Source organism: Danio rerio, chromosome 20 (genome assembly GCF_049306965.1).
Source record: "Danio rerio strain Tuebingen ecotype United States chromosome 20, GRCz12tu, whole genome shotgun sequence".
Lineage (NCBI taxonomy): Eukaryota > Metazoa > Chordata > Actinopteri > Cypriniformes > Danionidae > Danio > Danio rerio.
This window is the reverse complement of record NC_133195.1, coordinates 40,588,442-40,607,976: the sequence shown is the minus strand read 5'-3', so window position 1 is coordinate 40,607,976 and position 19,535 is coordinate 40,588,442. Positions and strand designations below refer to the sequence as shown.

Below are 19,535 nucleotides of genomic sequence, written 5' to 3'. Positions count from 1 at the left end.
TCTTTGATGCAACAACCAAACTAACAATTACTTAAAATATGTTGGGTAGTGCCAGTCCGAATAACCTGAGGCCTGAGTCACTGCCAGGTATTCAGCTCCTGGACCCTTTTACCAGCATTGCACTGCTTTTGACGTCACTGTCCACAACAGTTTCATTATACTGTTGTGACCTGTAATGCTACACCTGGCTAATCCATGCTGTCTCACTCCCAGGCAACTGCCCTGTACAGAGCCAGCTTTGTGGCTAATTTTAGCCCGCTACTCACTCCTTGTGTGTGCAATAGTGACAGTGGAATTATTTTGTGTCACACTTCAGCGAAAGTACACTGTGAATAAAGACAAAAAAAAAATAAACATTTAGAAGGGCCAAATAATCCAACCCTGACCATTAACTTACTTGTGGAAACGTTCTGATCGATCTTCATTGTCTGCATAGAGGAACATTTTCAAGGCGTAATTCTCAATATGAGCATTGCCGACTATTTCCTGTGAGATGGATTCGTTGTCACCAAGTTCCTTCTTCATCTGAAAACACAAAGAACCACTTAAAACTTAGTTAAGCACTGACGTTAATGGTAATCTTAAGTGTCATGCAAATTATGCAATATTAGGAGTGTGGGCAATATGCTAAAGTGTGTTTACAGCAGCATTTACGATGATGATTACTCGCTAAAGCTCTGGTTTCCATAGCATGACTCATTAATTCCTGAGATGCATCAACCACTTTGATTCCACTCCAGAAGACTAGTGTAATTATTATTTTTTTCTCGCAAAACAGGGTCTCTTTGGAGAGTTGCCCACACGCAATTAGTGGACTCATTCACCCAGCTGTTATTATGATCCTTTCAGCGACACCAGGCGAATGCATTTGAATCATCATAATTCACAGAAAACTGCGAATACAAATGCACTGAATGGTCTAAAATAGCCTGCCACTGCCCTCACTTCTACTAACACCCAACCCAGGAATATCCATTTGTTTTCCTGGCCTGAGATTTCAGCAAGTCTTAATGGGCTTCATCATTCTCCATGTTGGTACATTGATTACAAATGTCCTGTGGATTCATCTAAAATAAATTTTAGACTGGGATTATGTAAATATAGCCAATTTCAGAGGTGGTCTTTCATCAAAAAATAAACTTAAGCAACATAAAATAAAATGGCAGGTTTCAGCACATCTGAAAGATATACCCAGTGGTGGAAAGAGTACTAAAAATCATACTTAAGTAAAAGTGCTATTACTTGCCTAAAATGTAGTGCAAGTAGAGTAAAAATACCTGTTGTGAATATTACTTGAAGTATGAGTAAGAGTTAGACCTTTCAAAAGTATTCAAGAGTAGTGAGTATTACGCTGTATAAAGCTGACATATTTACATGTAATTTGTGCATACTTGTAAACGTAACATTCTGTAGTGCATCTAGTTACTGTCCAGCAGGCACATAACATCATAAGACGTTAATATTGGGTAAGATTTAATCCTGGTTTATACCTCCTCATCTAGTGATCAGCGTGACCCATGGCGCATGCCTTGAATGCAGCCGTGCATTTATAATTCTGCTGTTTTTGTTGTTCTGCAATAACACTTCTGAAACGCTAGCTGGCAGTGAGGTTTTTATGTTCCTCTGTGTTTAGTTTCTTAGCTGGTGTTTTGTTTTTTTCTGAACACTACCTTAATATTTAAGTGGCTCAAGCTCACTCATTTTGAGGCGGGAACCGGCAGACGTGCAACAACTTTAATTGTAAGCTAAACACAAAACAACAGTTCCATCTGGAGCTCTTTCACAGGACTCGACACTTGTAAACACTCGCTCCAAGGGACCGTGTGGCTCTCAGTCACACCCACACTCGTCAGCACGACCAATCACAGAGCTTGCGGTACACGTCATTGCAACATGTAGTTAAATTTTTTGAGAGATGCGCGTCAGCGACTGCCTCGGCGAGGGCTATGCGACCACACGAAGGCTGTGCCAATGCATACGCATGCGCTTGACGCAGAAGTATAAATCAGTCTTTAGGTGGTCATGTCAGGTGACCAAAATTCAATGTCTATCCAGTGTCTAAGGACAACATTATTTTGATGTCCAATAACGACATCAAATGGCGTTGATATTTGGTTGATTTTAGGTTGTGTTAGAAACAGACCAAAATTCAACGTCGAGCCAACATCTTAAACCAACGTCACATTGAAGTCAAATACTGACATTTATTCGTCAGGCATGGCAACCAAAATCCAACATCTGATAGACGTCATAATGGTAACGTTCACACAAAGCCAAGCTGTAACATCATTAGATGTTGATATTTGATTGATTTTAGGTTTGCCATTTGACACTGACGTCGGCCTGATGAGTTCTGATGTCAACAATTTTCCTTTCAAACAGAATGCAACGTCCCCATGACGTTGGGGTACAACATCCGTCTTCCAAACAGTTTGCTGCAATTATGAATCGTTCACGTTTTGTGGTCGTTCATTAAGATGCGATTTGATTCAACTGGAATCACAGGACTGTTTTTTCTAATCTCCTTACACAGGAAAAAATAAAGTAGTGACTGCAGGTAAAAAAAAGTAGTGGAGTAAAAGTACTGATACTGCACTAAAATTCTACTTAAGGGAAAGTACAAGAACACATTGATAAAACTACTTAGTGAATTATAATTCCGAAGAAAAAACTACTGAATTACAGTAGTTTGAGTTTTTGTAATTTACTTTACACCACTGGTTATACCCAATGCATAGACATTAGGTTACATTTTTTTATACTCCAAGGTTTGGAATGGCCAGTACCCAAACGCCAAAGCTTCAGCCAGTCGGCGGCCCCCAGGCTCTGCCTTACTCTCTATGATGTTACAGTCTGCTAGAGAGCGTCAGGTTTCCTTGTAAAATCAGTAAAGCAAATACGGTTTGTTGCATTTCAACAGGTGGAACCTGGTCGGCCTGAATGGACTCACTGTTCACGTTTTAATGAAAGTTTTTAGCTATTTCATGAAAAAGGTACACTACATCACTTGTGCTGTATTGCAAAAGAATATAAAAACATAAGTCGGAAGGAAGCGTGCAAAAAACAGTACAGAGAGAGAGAGAGAGAGAGAGAGAGAGAGAGAGAGAGAGAGAGAGAGAGAGAGAGAGAGAGAGAATGTGAGATTGGATGCTTTTGGTTACCAGTGCACACTAAATCAAAGCCTTGAAACTAGATCTTGTCTCTGCACAACGATTCCATGGGGTTTACTTAAAATCCCCTTGGAAAAAAGGAACACTGGAGTCATTTTTACAGTTACTAAAAGAAGCTTGTTCTGTTAAGAAAAACGAAGTAGGTAGTATGTGTTTTTTGGCAAAGAAACCTGCTGATATTTAGAACAAGAGCATGATATAGAAGAAGTGAACACCTCTGTGCGAGTCTATGAGGGAGAAAAAAATGCTGTAAAAAGCAACGACTTCTACATCTTACACAATAATATTTTGACATTCAAGTAATATTTTTTGTTTTTGTGTGTTAAAAAGCCATGCCAGCTTCTATGGCCATTTTGAAGATATAGATTATATTTACTTTTAGTTTATTTATTTTTGCTAAAAGCTCTAAAAAAGTATTTAGATTATTGGTGTTAAAAATTGCTTCAAACGAATGACATTCACATATTATAATTAAGTGCTGCAGATGATGCCAGATATTTGAGCAGTTTCATGTTCTGGGCAGCCCAACACTGACATGACAAAACACATTGTGGTCAGCACAAATCATGTTTACCCTCCGTCACAAGTGAACCCATATTTATAGTAGTCTGGGTCATATTTTCTTTCACCATGAGATATTTTGTTCATGGTTTTGAGAATATGGGCATATTGTAGCCCATGTTGCCATCTTTCTAATTTGTATAGCATCTACCAGTTGAAGATGGATTTGTGCAGAAATACTTTTTGAACTTATACTACATAAAACTAAATACTGTTTGAATCAGAGGGTTTGAAATAATTGAAATATTGAGAAAAATCACACAAAGTTGAACAAATTAATTCATAGAGTAATACATAACACTACTTAAATATTAAGTTAAGTTTTGATATATTTACAGTAGGAAATGTACAAAATATCTTTGACATGATTTTGACTTAATATTCAGATGATTTTTATCATAATAATTTAATAACTTTGACACATACAATGTATTTTTGGCTATTTAAAAAGTATACCTATAAACATAAAACAAGCTTTTTTGCATTGCCTAACCCTATTTATTCTATTCTTATTTCCATTTAGGCTTAATTTTCAAAACAGACCTGTGAATGCTTTATAGTTAGGCTGTACACAAGTCTGCTTTAAAGTATTTTCCTCAAAATGGACAAGCTGAATAATTTTTTTTTGATCACAACTTACATATAAAATTGTATAAATGGTTAAAATCATGGATTTCTATTTTTATATTGTACAACAGTGGACATAATGCCCTAAATGACAGGTGGATGACTCAGACTGTAATTAAAGAGTGGAGCATCTTTTCACACCGACTGAATGGTGTTCACAAGAAAGCCCACTTCATGCTTTAGACCTTTTGACCGGATGTGCCCACCAGGATCTGAGTCTCAGCGGGTTGTTGTTTCCTGTCTCTGTGACATTTAATGAACAGAGCTGAGGCGATAGTAAAAGCGAGCTCTGTAGACTGCAGGATCTCCACTCTCATATAATTGGTCCCTGAAATGTCTATAACAGTGCCTTTGTATAAAAGCAAAGCTTTTTCCATAGCTTCCGGCTCCCCTTTTGAGAAGACCTATAAATTCAACCTTCTGAACTGTGATGAGAATACAGTGGCCTTAGTACAAAAGGTCACTCATCACTTTTTGCAGACTAATGCCAAACGCACACAAAAGAATCCAAAGCCAAAGTTAAAGTTACCTGCACATTTCATCATACTATAAGAGAAGCTCTTTTTTTTTTTAAATAAAGACCACATTACTTAAACAGTAGTTTAAAATAGAGGTGTAATGGTATAGATCACATCCTACAGTTTGAAATGCATGTAATAACTTTTTTTTTTTTTTTACTTGTACGTTAATCCAACATTTATAATAATTGCAGAGAGAGATTGCTTACCACAGCATTCAAGTCACATGTATCAAAAAGCATTTTGGCTTCCCTGTAAAATATAATGATAAATAAAAAATATATATATAAAGTTGTAGTGGGACCTAAATGCTTTCTTAGATTATTAATTAAAGCTGTTTTCTGTCACTGTTTGTTTAGCCTGCATTAATGCATTCATTGTAAAGCTGCTCAATTAAACATGAAAAGATCACAATCTCAATATAAACCTGTGCAACATGAATGATAAATGATAATGATTTGAATATGTTAAACAATCATTCAAAGCGATGCATTCAAATCTGTGTTTGATAGAGGGAGATTCCTTTTTTCACACTATTTCAGTTAGTTACAAACTATTAATTAACACAGAAGTACTGGCATAACAGTTTATACTTCAGATATAAACACTGATGTTAAGATTTAAATCACTGCTTAATGGAACTTTACGCTAGTTAATGCTGTAGCAATTACATAGTGTAAGCAATGACTGGTGACAAACAACCATCAAAATTATGTCACTGAATAGGTTTTCAAAATGATCCAACTATAATGAAACGTGAAGTTTAATGTGTGAATTGTTGAATCAATAATTGAAAATAAATATCTGTTGTACAAGATGTATAGATTTCTATATTTAGCATCATCAGCGACAGTAGCAAAGACAATTTTTCGTATTGAATATTTTCCCTCTTTCAGCTGGTTCTTTCTTGATTTTTACTTTTATTAAAATTACAGAATCTAAGTTCTGTTTGTTCAAAGCAATGGTGTTTGCAGTAATATTTTTTTTCATGTAAATGGAAAGCAAATGACATTTGTCTTCTTTTTTGCTTATCTGTAAAATGGTCCAATCCGTGATGCGAAAAACCATGTGATCTGAACCGTGAGATTTGTGATCCGTTACACCACTAGTTTAAAACTGTTTCAAATGTGCTGAGATGATATCGGCTGAATAGTGCGGTAATGATATGGAGATAAAACATTAATTAAAAAACTTTTCAAACTTACCATTTCCAACTGATCCATTAGTTTCACAAGAAACTTTCGACACTCTGGAGTCTTGCTATCTAGTTTCATTCCTGTCTGCATGGCATAAAGTCGACCTGAAACACATTACAAATGGAAGAAGTTTTTTATTGTAAAAGTTTTTCACAGAAGTGCTGTCAAGATTTTGGCGGTGTAAATGTACTATTTTATTGACTGAATTTACCCAATTATTTTAGAGATTAGTTTGGGTGGGGTTTGTTAATAGGGTAAAATGTTGACTCTTTAAGGAGTTAAATTCTGTATTCCATTCTAAAATTTGCCTGAGAATCAATGAAACTGTTAATCACAACATAGTGATGTCATGTTGGTATTTAGTACATATTACCATTCACATCCCAGACACAGTAAAATTATTTGTTTCTCAAAATCTTGAAGCTTAAGCAAGGTTGTTTTAGAATATATCTACAAAATTGATTTTTTTTCTTTTTTTTACAAAACAGTTGTTTTTTATAAGAAAGCAAAGGAAGCCCATGTGTCCAGTTTATCAGACTTCCTTCATTTCTGTCCAAGACAGGAAGACCATTCCAGACAATCTCATGAAGTTGATTGAGATACTGCCAAAAGATTGTGCAAAGCAGTCTTCAAGAAAAAAAGCGCTAAACAACAAAATAAGAGTTTGGTTGCATCTGTGTTTTTTGATCACTGGACAAACTTCACTTTTCAAAGGATACTATTTTGTAGCAAAAACAAAACAAGATATGAATTACAATTAATTATTTGCTGTATAAATCATTCAAAACTGCATGAAAATTGGGGGCTTGTGAGAGACGCTTGCAAGGACAGCACCTCATGTTGCCACATAACTATAAAAAGAAGCCCAAATGCTGCAGCAGAAGACATCCCACTGCCATGACAATTCCTCCTCCACCTTTCACTGAGTTCTTCATGTACATTGTGGTTCATTCCCTCCTCAGTTTAAAATCAAACACCAGGTTTCCCATCAAACACCAATAAATTAATCTTGGGAGCAGTTTTCCTCTGTCCACAGCAAAGGTTAGCCTACCCTTTGGATTCTGTAAAATGGGTTTTCAAACAAAATTCTTTTGCACATGCAAACCATGCTCAGTGCTGAACCGATCAATGAGCTGAACTGATTCCTCCACTAATCCTTCAAATTATCCTTATAAAAAAATGTTGGCAGCTAAATAGACGTTGTCAGATAATTAAGAAAATTAGAACTAAGTGTCAGATTATCACCAATAACTAGGAGATATCTAAAATTGCTCTTTAATTTTGATCAGCCTTTTTTTTTTAATGTTTGCGCTTGAAAATTGATTTACTTTGTGAAAAATGCTTAAAAACTTTCAATCCATATCCAGGATATGCAGTTAAAAGTAGGTGACCAATCCAACGAAAATGAAAATAATCACAACCCTAATAAAAATATGTGACCCGAAACAATATGTTACCTATAACCCTAAAGGTTATATTTGTCAATATAAAAAAATACTTTGTACATTGAACGAATGATCATTAGAATGATAAGTAAAGCTCAGGTTACATTCAATATTTTGGTAATTTTCCTACAGTAAATATATTTTAGTATTTTTTGACCCTTCAGTTGTCAAATAGATTTCCATTTTTTTTCCCATTGTAATAAAGTGTCCAAAAGTTATAATCAATTTCTTTATGCATGAATTTCAATTTACAATTATGTCGGGCTTTGTGGTCAAGGGTCACATACAGGGCTTGACATTAACTTTTTTGCTCACCAGCCACTGTGGCTAGTAGTTTAGCAACATTACTCGCCATTTTTTTTACCAGCCACAATTTTGCTGTTGGAATTTTGCATAAATTTGAAATTGGCATGCTAAAATTATTTGAATTAGATTATGTGTTATGTCCACATGCCGCCTAGTTAAAAATCAATAATCGTTTCTTAGCCGCAAATTGTAAATGTGTCAAAACAAGCAAAATGTAGCTGTATACATGTACTTTTTGTTTAACAAAAAAGTTGACATTTAAAAATATATAGTCATGTAAAGGTCTCAGTTCACCAGTTAACTACGTGTAAAAAAAAAAAATGATAAACCATATTAACAAAAGTAATTGAGGAAAAGAAAGCAAGTGAAAAGCATAACTTGTGTGAGAATGAAAGATGATCACATGCACACAGTTAACCTCAGGCCCAATTATTATCCGTTTAAAAAATGGTAAAAGTGAAAGTAGCAACTGTTGCTGCTTACAAAAACACATCTGGGGATCTTGAAAGCAGCAGGACTGTGGGTGCACTAGCATCGCTTTTAGTACAGTCTATTTCAAAGACAACCAATCACACCAGTTGCGTTTTCAGGCACAGTTGCTTCACACAAGGAAACGCGCATCACATCACCTGTGCGCATGAGTAATCATCCTTCATTCGCTATTCAGCTGCTTTCTTTTGCTCGCGCAAGTACAATTATTTTTGTCAGTCATGTCGTTTCTCGATTCTAAGATCATATTTGCACGCGTTTCTGGCCATCCTTATTGTTGAACCAAGAAAATTACAATTTCAAAATTATTACATTTAAGTGGCTAGTAGGAGCGGCTGTCTAAACCGCCACAGCTGAAATCTGAAATTTTTTTTTTTTTTAAGATATATATTGCAATATTAATACAATATTTACATTTAAAAAGACTATAATATCCCTATTTGGAAAAAAATGTTATATACAAATATTATGTTATATCATTTTGGATGATTCTGCAGTGGAAGTGCATCTCCACAAAATATAAATAATCTATACAATTTTTTGGGGTCCCCAAACACATTTCCGTAGTTGTCTGTGCTACTTGCAGTGCTTTACTGTATATGTGTTGTGATTATTTTCATGCACGTGTTTAGTAAGAGATTGATGAACAAATGTTTACGATTTACATAAAATCTAATATACAAATCGATAAACTTTTTGGGGTCCCCCAACATGTTTTCGTTATGGTATGTGCTATTTGCAGTGCATTTCTGAATTTTCATGCGGTTTGAGAATTTTCATGCACAATAATCTAGAAACACAATTAAGAAGATACAATTTAAATAAAATGTTTTATCATTTCTCGAGTCAGTATAACAGTATAGAAGTACAGTAACTGAATGATAACAATAATTCAATAAAATTAATTGTAGTTTTACAATTGTACAATTTCTGATAACTAAATGTTTTTGAAATCATTATACAATCAGGCATCAAAAACACCATAATTTTGTGGCTAAAAAGTATCAGTTCAGACACTATTTTGGCACCGGTATCGCTTTAAAAGTATCGATTTGGCACTAATATCATTTTAAAAAGTATCGATTTAGCACCGGTAACAAAAAACAAAACAAATAATAGCCAACCCTAATGCTGAGATGATATATTGTGCAGGCCTATTTTAAACCACGTTTCTATGATTCTTTAATACCCTTTTCTTGCCAGTAAACTACATCCTTTGCTTTTAAGTCTCATTGGACCACTGGAGTCTAGCTGTCAGTATAGCTGAAGTTACAAAACATGATCTAGCCTACACATCTGGCACATGTCTTCAGGGTATTTTACAGGCCATATGTGTCCAGTATAACAGAATACCCACTGCCTTGCACTTTAAGTACAATATACAAAGTGAGAAAGGCTGAAAAGTGCCTCATAAGCCTTTGATGGACACTTTGAATACCAGAGCAATGGCTGCCAGGCCAGACAGCTCTAAAAGACACAGATGTTGCTGCTGTGATAGTGTAAAAACTACATTCAAATGCAGTGTGAATTACCTTAACCTTACATAAGAATAGGAAGCATTAACTCAAGGGTCAATTTTAATATTATTGAATGCAATTACAAGTCTTGATTAGTGAACAGACTTTAATAAAAGAAGAAAGCGAAAGCACACAGAAGAAATGAAGCATGAAACTGGAAGCACGCTCATTAGAATTCAAGAAGGATGGCAAACAAGCTCTTCATTATAGGGGTGGTTGGAAGAAGACAAGACAACAATCAATTGCTATTGCGCAAGTTCAAAGTCATTAAGTTAAGGAGTGTTAAGAAAGACATTCTGGGGAAAAAAAATCTGGTAAGCCCAGAGCCTTAGGGATACGCTCCACTAATGATGATAATATCAGGTCCCACCCACACTTTCACCAATTTAAAATCTCACCTAGTTGAACCTATACTGTCCCAAAGGAAATTAAAAGATGAGGGCTCACAAACGATTCCACAGCTTGCTATCACATTTATGTGATGAAGAGGTACGGAATGATCCCCTCATGACCAAATATCAGCCAAAATAATTTTGCACTAAATATTAAGATGCATTAACGTGACAGAGCTAAATGTCACTACAATGACAAAACTAAAAGAGAGAAAACTAATAGAAATAAACCTATGAACTATTCACTTTGTCTTCAAATGGTATGCATTTGCAATAAACGTCTTGGAAATAACCTGAAGACTGGCTTACTTATTTGATACTGCCAAAGTCAAGATGTAGTTAAGCAATTCCAGCATTATGGATGCGACATTTGGTGTAAGATCTTGAAACTTAAATCCACAGATTGAAAAATCCACCACAATGTAAATGTTAAAGAGTGTATTGAAAAATCCATTTATACTTTCCAAAAAACAACCAACCACAGAGTTAAGGGATCCGAAATAAATCAAATGTTTTATATTTTGATTGAGGAAAATAAACATGCAATATAGATGTGATCAAAAACTGTAGTATACAATTAGAGCTGTCCGATTAATCGTAATCGAATCGCAATTTGAAACACTACAATTAGCTAATCGCAAAAAGCTATGATATGATATGATATGAAATGAGTGATATGAAATATATATATATATATATATATATATATATATATATCATTTCATTTCCCCCACCCTGAGAAGATGCGTGACTGCCGTCTGTGTGTCAACTGAGTAGGCACACTTTCGTTCTGCCCAATCAAAATTGTGCAACCAAACTGTGCAAAACGCCCACAATAAGACAAACAAACGAATAGGAAAGGGCAAACGAGGGGAATGATGGCATATTTTGGTTTCACACAAACAAAACACCAAACAAAAACAGGTATTTTGAAATAGCTGTCACAGAATTGTAGCTAAAAATAAATACTATTAAAAAAATTAAATAAAATTCAAAGCTCTCCACAGCTCTTTCTCTAAAGTGCAGTACAAGTGGAGATTACATTCATATAATACGACCATGTGAATCTCACCGATTTCCTCTGCTCATGCTCAAAACGTCTTGCACACCCTCAGATATACGCTTCTTATGTGCAGATGTTCTTGTGCGCTTTCAAATAAACGCTGCTAAAGTGCAATTTAGTGCGTTTATGTAACGAGTATGTCTCCAACATGTATTAGATTTACTTGAAATATTTATGAATGTCTCCAATAGACCTACAGAACAGCATCCTAAAGTAAAGTGAAACGACCAAAAACTCCAGTAAGAGAAATCAATTGTACGCAGAACCATAGACCTTTATCTATAAATAAAGTATAATTACGGAAACTGTGTTCATCAAAACTGAAAGCTACATTGTGTTTGCTGGACATTGCGCAGCCCTGTCAGTCAGTCAGTCAGTCACCATGTAACCTTAAAGGTTTAAACAAATAATGAATGGCACTACTACGATCACAGAAAAGTTTTCTGTTATATTTAACTGACATTTTATTATGTTTTGGTGCAATTACAACCTGCTATAAAAAAGTAATTAAAAAAAACAGCAACAACTGAAGGTTTTGAATGAGAAGCTGTGATGTAGCAGTGGTGGGAATAGGTTTTGGTGTGGCACCCCCACCATGGAAAAATGAATGAAGCGGAAACCATGTATATTTATCTCATTAAATTTTACACTTTGGTATTTATAAGGAAAAGGCTTTGTTATGGATGTTACGGATTTGACTAATGTGAAAACTGACACTTGTGAGACTTTCGTAAATCAAATAAAAAGGTAGAAAAAGTTAAGCTATTTTTGAAAAATGTCCTTTTTCCATGACAAGGTTGACATTGCTCAGTTATTAATGAGAAAAAGTAGAGATAAATGTTGTAAAAATATACATAAAAAGTCTGCATACTTCCATGGACATACAAGGTATGTATATAGTAAATCATATTCAGCTAAACATGTCTTAGACATATATTATTTTGTTGTAAAGCACTTAGGAAAGGTTAGAAACATTTTCTCTCTATTACAGCAGTCTGACATATCCAAACAATAAAACTAATTCCACATGCTTTTCTGAAGCGACATCTGTCAAGCCAAGACAGGACTTTGAATAGCACTTTTTGTGTGAGACAGACCTTGAAATCAGTCACCTAATTCCGATTTTAAACATACTAGCCAGTTATAAAACAAGCATTCAATTACAGCTTCCCGATGAAAACAAGAAAAGCAAATACACCCAGCTGTGAGCGCTCAGACCAGTGCAAATACATCCTGTATGTTAGTCATCATGAAGACATTTATGCTTTCGACGAGATTTTTTTGGTCACTTGTTGAACATGACACATGCAGTTGAAATCAGAATTATTAGCCCCCTTCGAGTTTTTTTCTTCTTTTTTAAATATTTTCCAAATGATGTTTAACAGAGCAAGGAAATTTTCACTGTATGTCTGATAATATTTTTTCTTCTGGAAAAAGCCTTATTTCTTTTATTTCGGCTAGAATAAAAGTAGTTTTTTAATTTTTTAAACACCATTTTAGGGACAAAATGATTAGCCCTTTAAGCTATATTTTTTTCTCGATAATCTACAGAAAAAAACATCATTATACAATAACTTGCCTAACTACCCTAACCTGCCTAGTTAATCTTATTAACCTAGTTAAGTCTTAAAATGTCACTTTAAGCTGTATAAAAGTGTCTTGAAAAATATCCAGTACAATATTATACATGTCATCATGGCAAAGACAAAATAAATCAGTTATTAGAAATAAGTTTTTAAAACTATAATGTTTAAAAATTGTTAAAAAAATCTTCTCTCCATTAAACAGAAATTGGGAACAAAATAAACAAGTGATCTAATAATTCAGAGGGGCTTATAATTCAGACTTCAACTATTATTGTCATCACAGAGGCTGATCATATGTATGCATGCATGCATATGTACCATTCCATCAACTGACTCAGACTCATTCAGTATTTTATTAATTAGATAAATAGAGAATCTAATTAATTAAACACTAAATCAGTATGAGCCAGTTAAAGTAATGTTACAAATGTATGCGTGCACACAATCAGCCTTAGTTACACTTTTAGAATTATTACATAACTCCAAGAAAGTTTTATTACATCAGTACTGCATTATTACAATATTATACAGTTTTGTTACTTTCTCCTAATTTTAACAGAATTTCTCATGACGACAAAAAAAAAAAAAAAAAAAAAAAAAAAAAACTGGGTGTCTCTTACATATTTTTAGCTTGAGAGAACGTCTTATAAAAGTGAAAGTAAATTTGATCATTCATTATGCAGCAGTAATTAAACAGTGCATAGACAGTTTCATACCAAACAAAAACATTTAAATAGCTCATTTGGTAACGTGTGTTAAAAGTTACGATCTACAAAGGCCAAAAAAAAAGTCTTTGTACCAGTCCATTTGCAATGAGTCAAGCTCTGATTCATATTCCATTTTGTTCTAAAAATAAAAAAAATAAATAAAACAAATCTCCATATTAAGATTTGGAAGAAAACAGGTTACGATTCAAAGTTAGATAACCCTGCATGAGTGAACAAAATAAGTGGGCCGAAAAGAAAAGCTCATCCAGTATTTGATATATTTGTGTCAAGTACTTCCCGTCCTTGTTTCTTTAAAAACAGTCCATTTCCTCTTCCATGAGGCCCAATTTGCAGAGGCCTGATGTCTATCAGAAAAGATCACAGCATACAGGCACAAAGTCCTTCTTTGTAACAGTATGACGCCCATACTGCTCAACATCCAATTTTCCTCAAAAGAAACAATACAACAACGAAGCCATTCAAACAAGAATGAAAATTAAAACCATAATCTATTCTTTTCCATGGATTTTTGTCTTCATTGTTTTAATGAAAGTGAAATAGGAGTGAGAGTAAGTGTTAGAACGTTTATGACAACAAACTTTTTGTTTCCAAAAAGCCTCGTTAAGGACCTAATATACTCTAAGTTTTGTTTTTATTTTTTTTATTTAGGGTTAAAAAAATTGCCTACATCTTAAGTCTGGCCCGATTTCAGAGTCACAATCAATTAAAAAGTGCAAATATGTTCAGCCTGTTTCCCTCTCAATATGGGAATAATCGAATTAAGAACGTGATTGAGTGAAATTGAGACTGTCAAGCACATGTGGTCAGAGGGGCACCGTGATCTGTCAGTGATTTTTTTTTTTTTTTTAAATCAGTGTTTACATTTTTTGTCCTCTTGTCCTGCAATCATATAGGCTGGCTAGTTAGATTTGAGTTTTATTATGTGCCCAGAACTTTATGTTGAATGTTGCGGAGGGGACATAGCGTAGCATGTAGGATAAGGATAAATGCATAGCATATAATATTTGCCACTAAAGGATGTGTATTCACAACCAACAAAAACATATTTTGACGATGCAGTGAGTGAGTGGGGAATTATGGGAGCTGCCATCTTCATTAAATCCTAAGGGACTCCAAGAAAATATGTTGAAGAGCTAAAGTATTCAAAAAGTATTATAGTAGTATAAAGGGGAGTAAGGCTGAAATTGTCATTGAAGTGAAACAAGACTCCTGAAGCAATTGCTGATGGGAGACAAGGGCAACATGGCATGAAAACAGCAGAGATTATATAATGCCGCAGTGCACTGCGGGCGAAGCAGTGGCGCAGTAGGTAGTGCTGTCGCCTCACAGCAAGAAGGTCGCTGGGTCGCTGGTTAGAGCCTCGGCTCAGTTGGCATTTCTGTGTGGAGTTTGCATGTTCTCCCTGCGTTCGCATGGGTTTCCTCCGGGTGCTCCGGTTTCCCACACAGTCCAAAGACATGCGGTACAGGTGACTTGGGTGGGCTAAATTGTCCGTGTGTGTGTGAATGTGTGTGTGGATGTTTCCCAGAGATGGGTTGTGGCTGGAAGGTCATACGATGCGTAAACATTTGCTGGTTAAGTTGGCGGTTCATTCCGCTGTGGCGACCCTATGGAACAAAATCAATGCCTAAAGTCTTGAATTAAAAAGCTTGTTGAATATCACAAACTGAAAAAAATAATACACCGTATTAACAAGTTCTTGCATTTTAATGACTTGAATTCCAGGGTTTGTATTTTTAGGTCCTGAATTTTAACATATCTGTTTATTTAAGCTGTGAATATTTCAACGAAAAATATTTCAAACACGTTTTCATACTTAAAAATTCAATAATTCATATTCAATTTTCAGATTTCACTTAAAAAATATTCAATACCCTTTAAAAATACGATGTATAATATTCTAAAGGTCATTTTCAGTTCATTTTATTTCAGTTCTAATATTCGCTTCCATAAATTCAGTGGATCAAATTCGACTGATAAATTCAACATTACATCCGTGAACTGCAGGAGAAGCAATAGATTGCAGATTGAAGATCGCCAGCTGCTCTAGCTTTCACCAGCAGGTGGAGATGGAATAATGTAAGATTTTTAACCCAGTAAACAGGCGAGAAAAAGGCTAATAGAGGCAAAAAAGTAGCATTTAATTTTAATATCAATGCCTTGGACATTATAAATAATAAAAAGTATGAGTAAAATGAGTAAATGAGGTTTTAGTCATCTATATTTGCCCTTATGTAACGGAAGCCAGCTGGTGATCGCGTAAAGCTCACTCCTCGGATCCAGGGACAGACGTTCTGCAATCTTATCGGAGCTTGTCTCCCATGCTGGCTCGTTACCTGCTCGGACCGGTGCGGTTACTTGCACATAAACCGTCTTTTGATGAATATGATGTTAAACATTGTCTTTTTTTATTGACTCTTTCTTCCATAGACGCGAAGTATTATATTGACAGCTAAAGAATATAAACGTAAGAGAAACAGGAGAGGAAATATTATAATAATAATACAAAATAGATAAACATTGACAGGGCTAAGAACAATTACGAACAAAGATTTTCAAAACCAGAGAGATTTTATCAGGATGTCACAAAACAGTTTACTTGGAACTGTTAAACAGTGTTCAGGTATGATTTAAGGTTGGTTATGGATGGCGCGTCTAATTTAAAATAATTTAATATAATGTGCGAATGCATTAAAGGAGCGTCTTCAGTTATTATTTAAACGCAGCTATGTCAGGATTGGGATAGGTTATAATTTCATTATTTAAATTATGATTGTTATTATTATTATTTTATGACATGTATTTGGGCTATTGCGCTTAAATAAGTCATCCGTGATTCTAAATTAATATTTCTATTTATCCTTTTTAGCTATCACTTTGCTATCGTCTTTCTCTTCTTTTTTTTCGAATTTTTGGGGTTCTGCCACGGTTAAACGTTTGCAAAATGTCTTTAGTTTGTCCAGATTATCTTTTCCTCTAAAATAGAGACAAAGCAGAAGGAAAATGAATGAATTGATGAATGAATGAAATGATTGACGTTTTTATGCATGTGCGGTGCGGCTTGCTCACGACAAAGTCGAACGAGTGGCCGCGAGCTCCGGTGGCCGGTCAGAGCCAGCGCCGCATATCAAACTGGTTAAGAGATGCTGGATGGCTGCCAATATATGATAGGAATTCTTCCAAAGTTTCAGATGATATCTGGGCTTGTGAATAATAATGTAAAATGAAAGTGAAAGTCATGACATTTGGCCAAGCACAAGAATAGCCTACAAGAGTGTTTCGATTATTATATTTATCATGGCATATGTCATGCTTGGGCTTATATGAATAACACCTCGCTGTTTACCATTTCCGAAAGTGGAGCTGATGTCTGCGTGAAATTGCTTGTATAATTGTAAAAAGAGTGATGAATATTAATGGATTTCTTATATCTGTCATTTCTGATAATATAATTGATTAGTGTGAGCTTATGAGTTTCCAACACAGCAAAAATGCATCCAGAATCCTAAACAAGTTTGTCAAGCAAAAATTATGATTTTATAGGCTACTGATTTTTTTTTTTTTTAAGAAAAAAGAAACTATTAGCTACCCTAGCAATTGTTTATTTAAATATGATCATCTCAAAATATAAAATAAAAACATAATGGTTTGACTTTGTGAAATCATAAAACACACTTGCAGAAAAGAGTTAATAAAATAAATGAGCAAATACATTCTCTACAGTGGATGGCGATTAAAGCTCAGTAATACCCCATGAGGATGAACATTGAGCTGCTTTGCAGGAACCCCTCAACCACGCATGTCAAACCACGCATTCTAAACATTAATCTTATGAAACTAGCTGAAGTGACAACTATATTAAATTTAAACCAGTTTAAATAAGTTTATATGTTTAATAACTGCAAAAAAGATAAACTTTGCTAATCATAAAATACAAACGGTCGCTGCAAAGTTATAAATAATGGTTTTCTCATTTAATAAAAACTAATTAAAGTCAGTTATAACTGCCTATTATCAAACCATAGGCGACTCATTTTATTACTTATCATTGGCTGCGACGTTGCCACTTTTGCGTTAATACCTTTTTCTCGCCTATAGGCTACATAACAATAAAACAATAATCTGGACAAACTAAGACATTTTGCAAACGTTTAACCATGGCAGAACCCCAAAAATTAGAAAAAAGAAGAGAAAGACAGGCAGAGTGATAAAAAGGATAAATAGAAATATTAATTTAGAATTACAGATGACTTATTTAAGCGCAATAGCCCAAATAAATGTCATACAATAATAATATTAACAATCATAATAATAATTTAAATGATAAAAATGTATAACCTATCCCAATCCTGACATAGCTGCGTTTAAACAGCGCAAACATTACTCCTTATAGTTATGCCATATTAGACGGTTCTGTGTGAATAACTGAAGACGCTCCTTTAATGCATTCGCACATTATATTAAATTATTTTAAATTAGACGCGCCATCCATAACCAACCTTAAATCATACCTGAACACTGTTTAACAGTTCCAAGTAAACTGTTTTGTGACATCCTGATAAAATCTCTCTGGTTTTGAAAATCTTTGTTCGTAATTGTTCTTAGCCCTGTCAATGTTTATCTATTTTGTATTATTATAATATTTCCTCTCCTGTTTCTCTTACGTTTATATTCTTTAGCTGTCAATATAATACTTCGCGTCTATGGAAGAAAGAGTCAATAAAGATAGACAATGTTTAACATCATATTCATCAAAAGACGGTTTATGTGCAAGTAACCGCACCGGTCCGAGCAGGTAACGAGCCAGCATGGGAGACAAGCTCCGATAAGATTGCAGAACGTCTGTCCCTGGATCCGAGGAGTGAGCTTTACGCGATCACCAGCTGGCTTCCGTTACATAAGGGCAAATATAGATGACTAAAACCTCATTTACTCATTTTACTCATACTTTTTATTATTTATAATGTCCAAGGCATTGATATTAAAATTAAATGCTACTTTTTTGCCTCTATTAGCCTTTTTCTCGCCTGTTTACTGGGTTAAAAATCTTACATTATTCCATCTCCACCTGCTGGTGAAAGCTAGAGCAGCTGGCGATCTTCAATCTGCAATCTATTGCTTCTCCTGCAGTTCACGGATGTAATGTTGAATTTTATCAGTCGAATTTGATCCACTGAATTTATGGAAGCGAATATTAGAACTGAAATAAAATGAACTGAAAATGACCTTTAGAATATTATACATCGTATTTTTAAAGGGTATTGAATATTTTTTAAGTGAAATCTGAAAATTGAATATGAATTATTGAATTTTTAAGTATGAAAACGTGTTTGAAATATTTTTCGTTGAAATATTCACAGCTTAAATAAACAGATATGTTAAAATTCAGGACCTAAAAATACAAACCCTGGAATTCAAGTCATTAAAATGCAAGAACTTGTTAATACGGTGTATTATTTTTTTCAGTTTGTGATATTCAACAAGCTTTTTAATTCAAGACTTTAGGCATTGATTTTGTTCCATACGACCCCAGATTAATAAAGGGACTAAGCCAACAAGAAAATGAATGAATGACAGTGCACTGCTTGAAAGAAACTGCGCTGCTTTATCATACTAAATACATTTTAAGGTTCCGTTATAATGCTGCTCTAGCGGTCAAATAAAAAAAGAATTATATATTAAAGTGTCTTTGAGGTTTCCTTGTTGTTTATAAATCCAAACCGGAAAATGAGGGTGTATGATGTCATAAGCATAGAGGACACGATCCATGTTACAAGTTAAATCTTATTTTTTTTGTATAATACAAGAACATCAGTCTGCAAAATATAATACTGTTCTAGTTGTTTTTGGACAATGTAATGGGAAAATATGTACATATTTTGCCTTTAAAGGGCACCCATTTTCTTTTTCAAGATTTAAAATAAGTGTTGTGTCTCC

At 34.5% G+C, this 19,535-nt stretch overlaps 1 protein-coding gene across 3 annotated transcripts in view; it reads right to left on the bottom strand.

Annotated features, from left to right (window-relative positions):
* Positions 1-19,535, bottom strand: part of vta1 (vesicle (multivesicular body) trafficking 1) — a 76,117-nt gene that overhangs the window by 43,584 nt on the left and 12,998 nt on the right. For all 3 annotated transcript variants that reach the window (XR_012395449.1, XM_005160655.4, NM_213140.1), the window contains 2 exon segments: positions 6,082-6,176; positions 398-525 (listed from right to left, as the gene is read on the bottom strand). Coding sequence is in view for 2 of the 3 variants with exons in the window: in XM_005160655.4 (XP_005160712.1) it covers positions 398-525; positions 6,082-6,176 (223 nt within the window). In the remaining variant the exon portion in view is untranslated.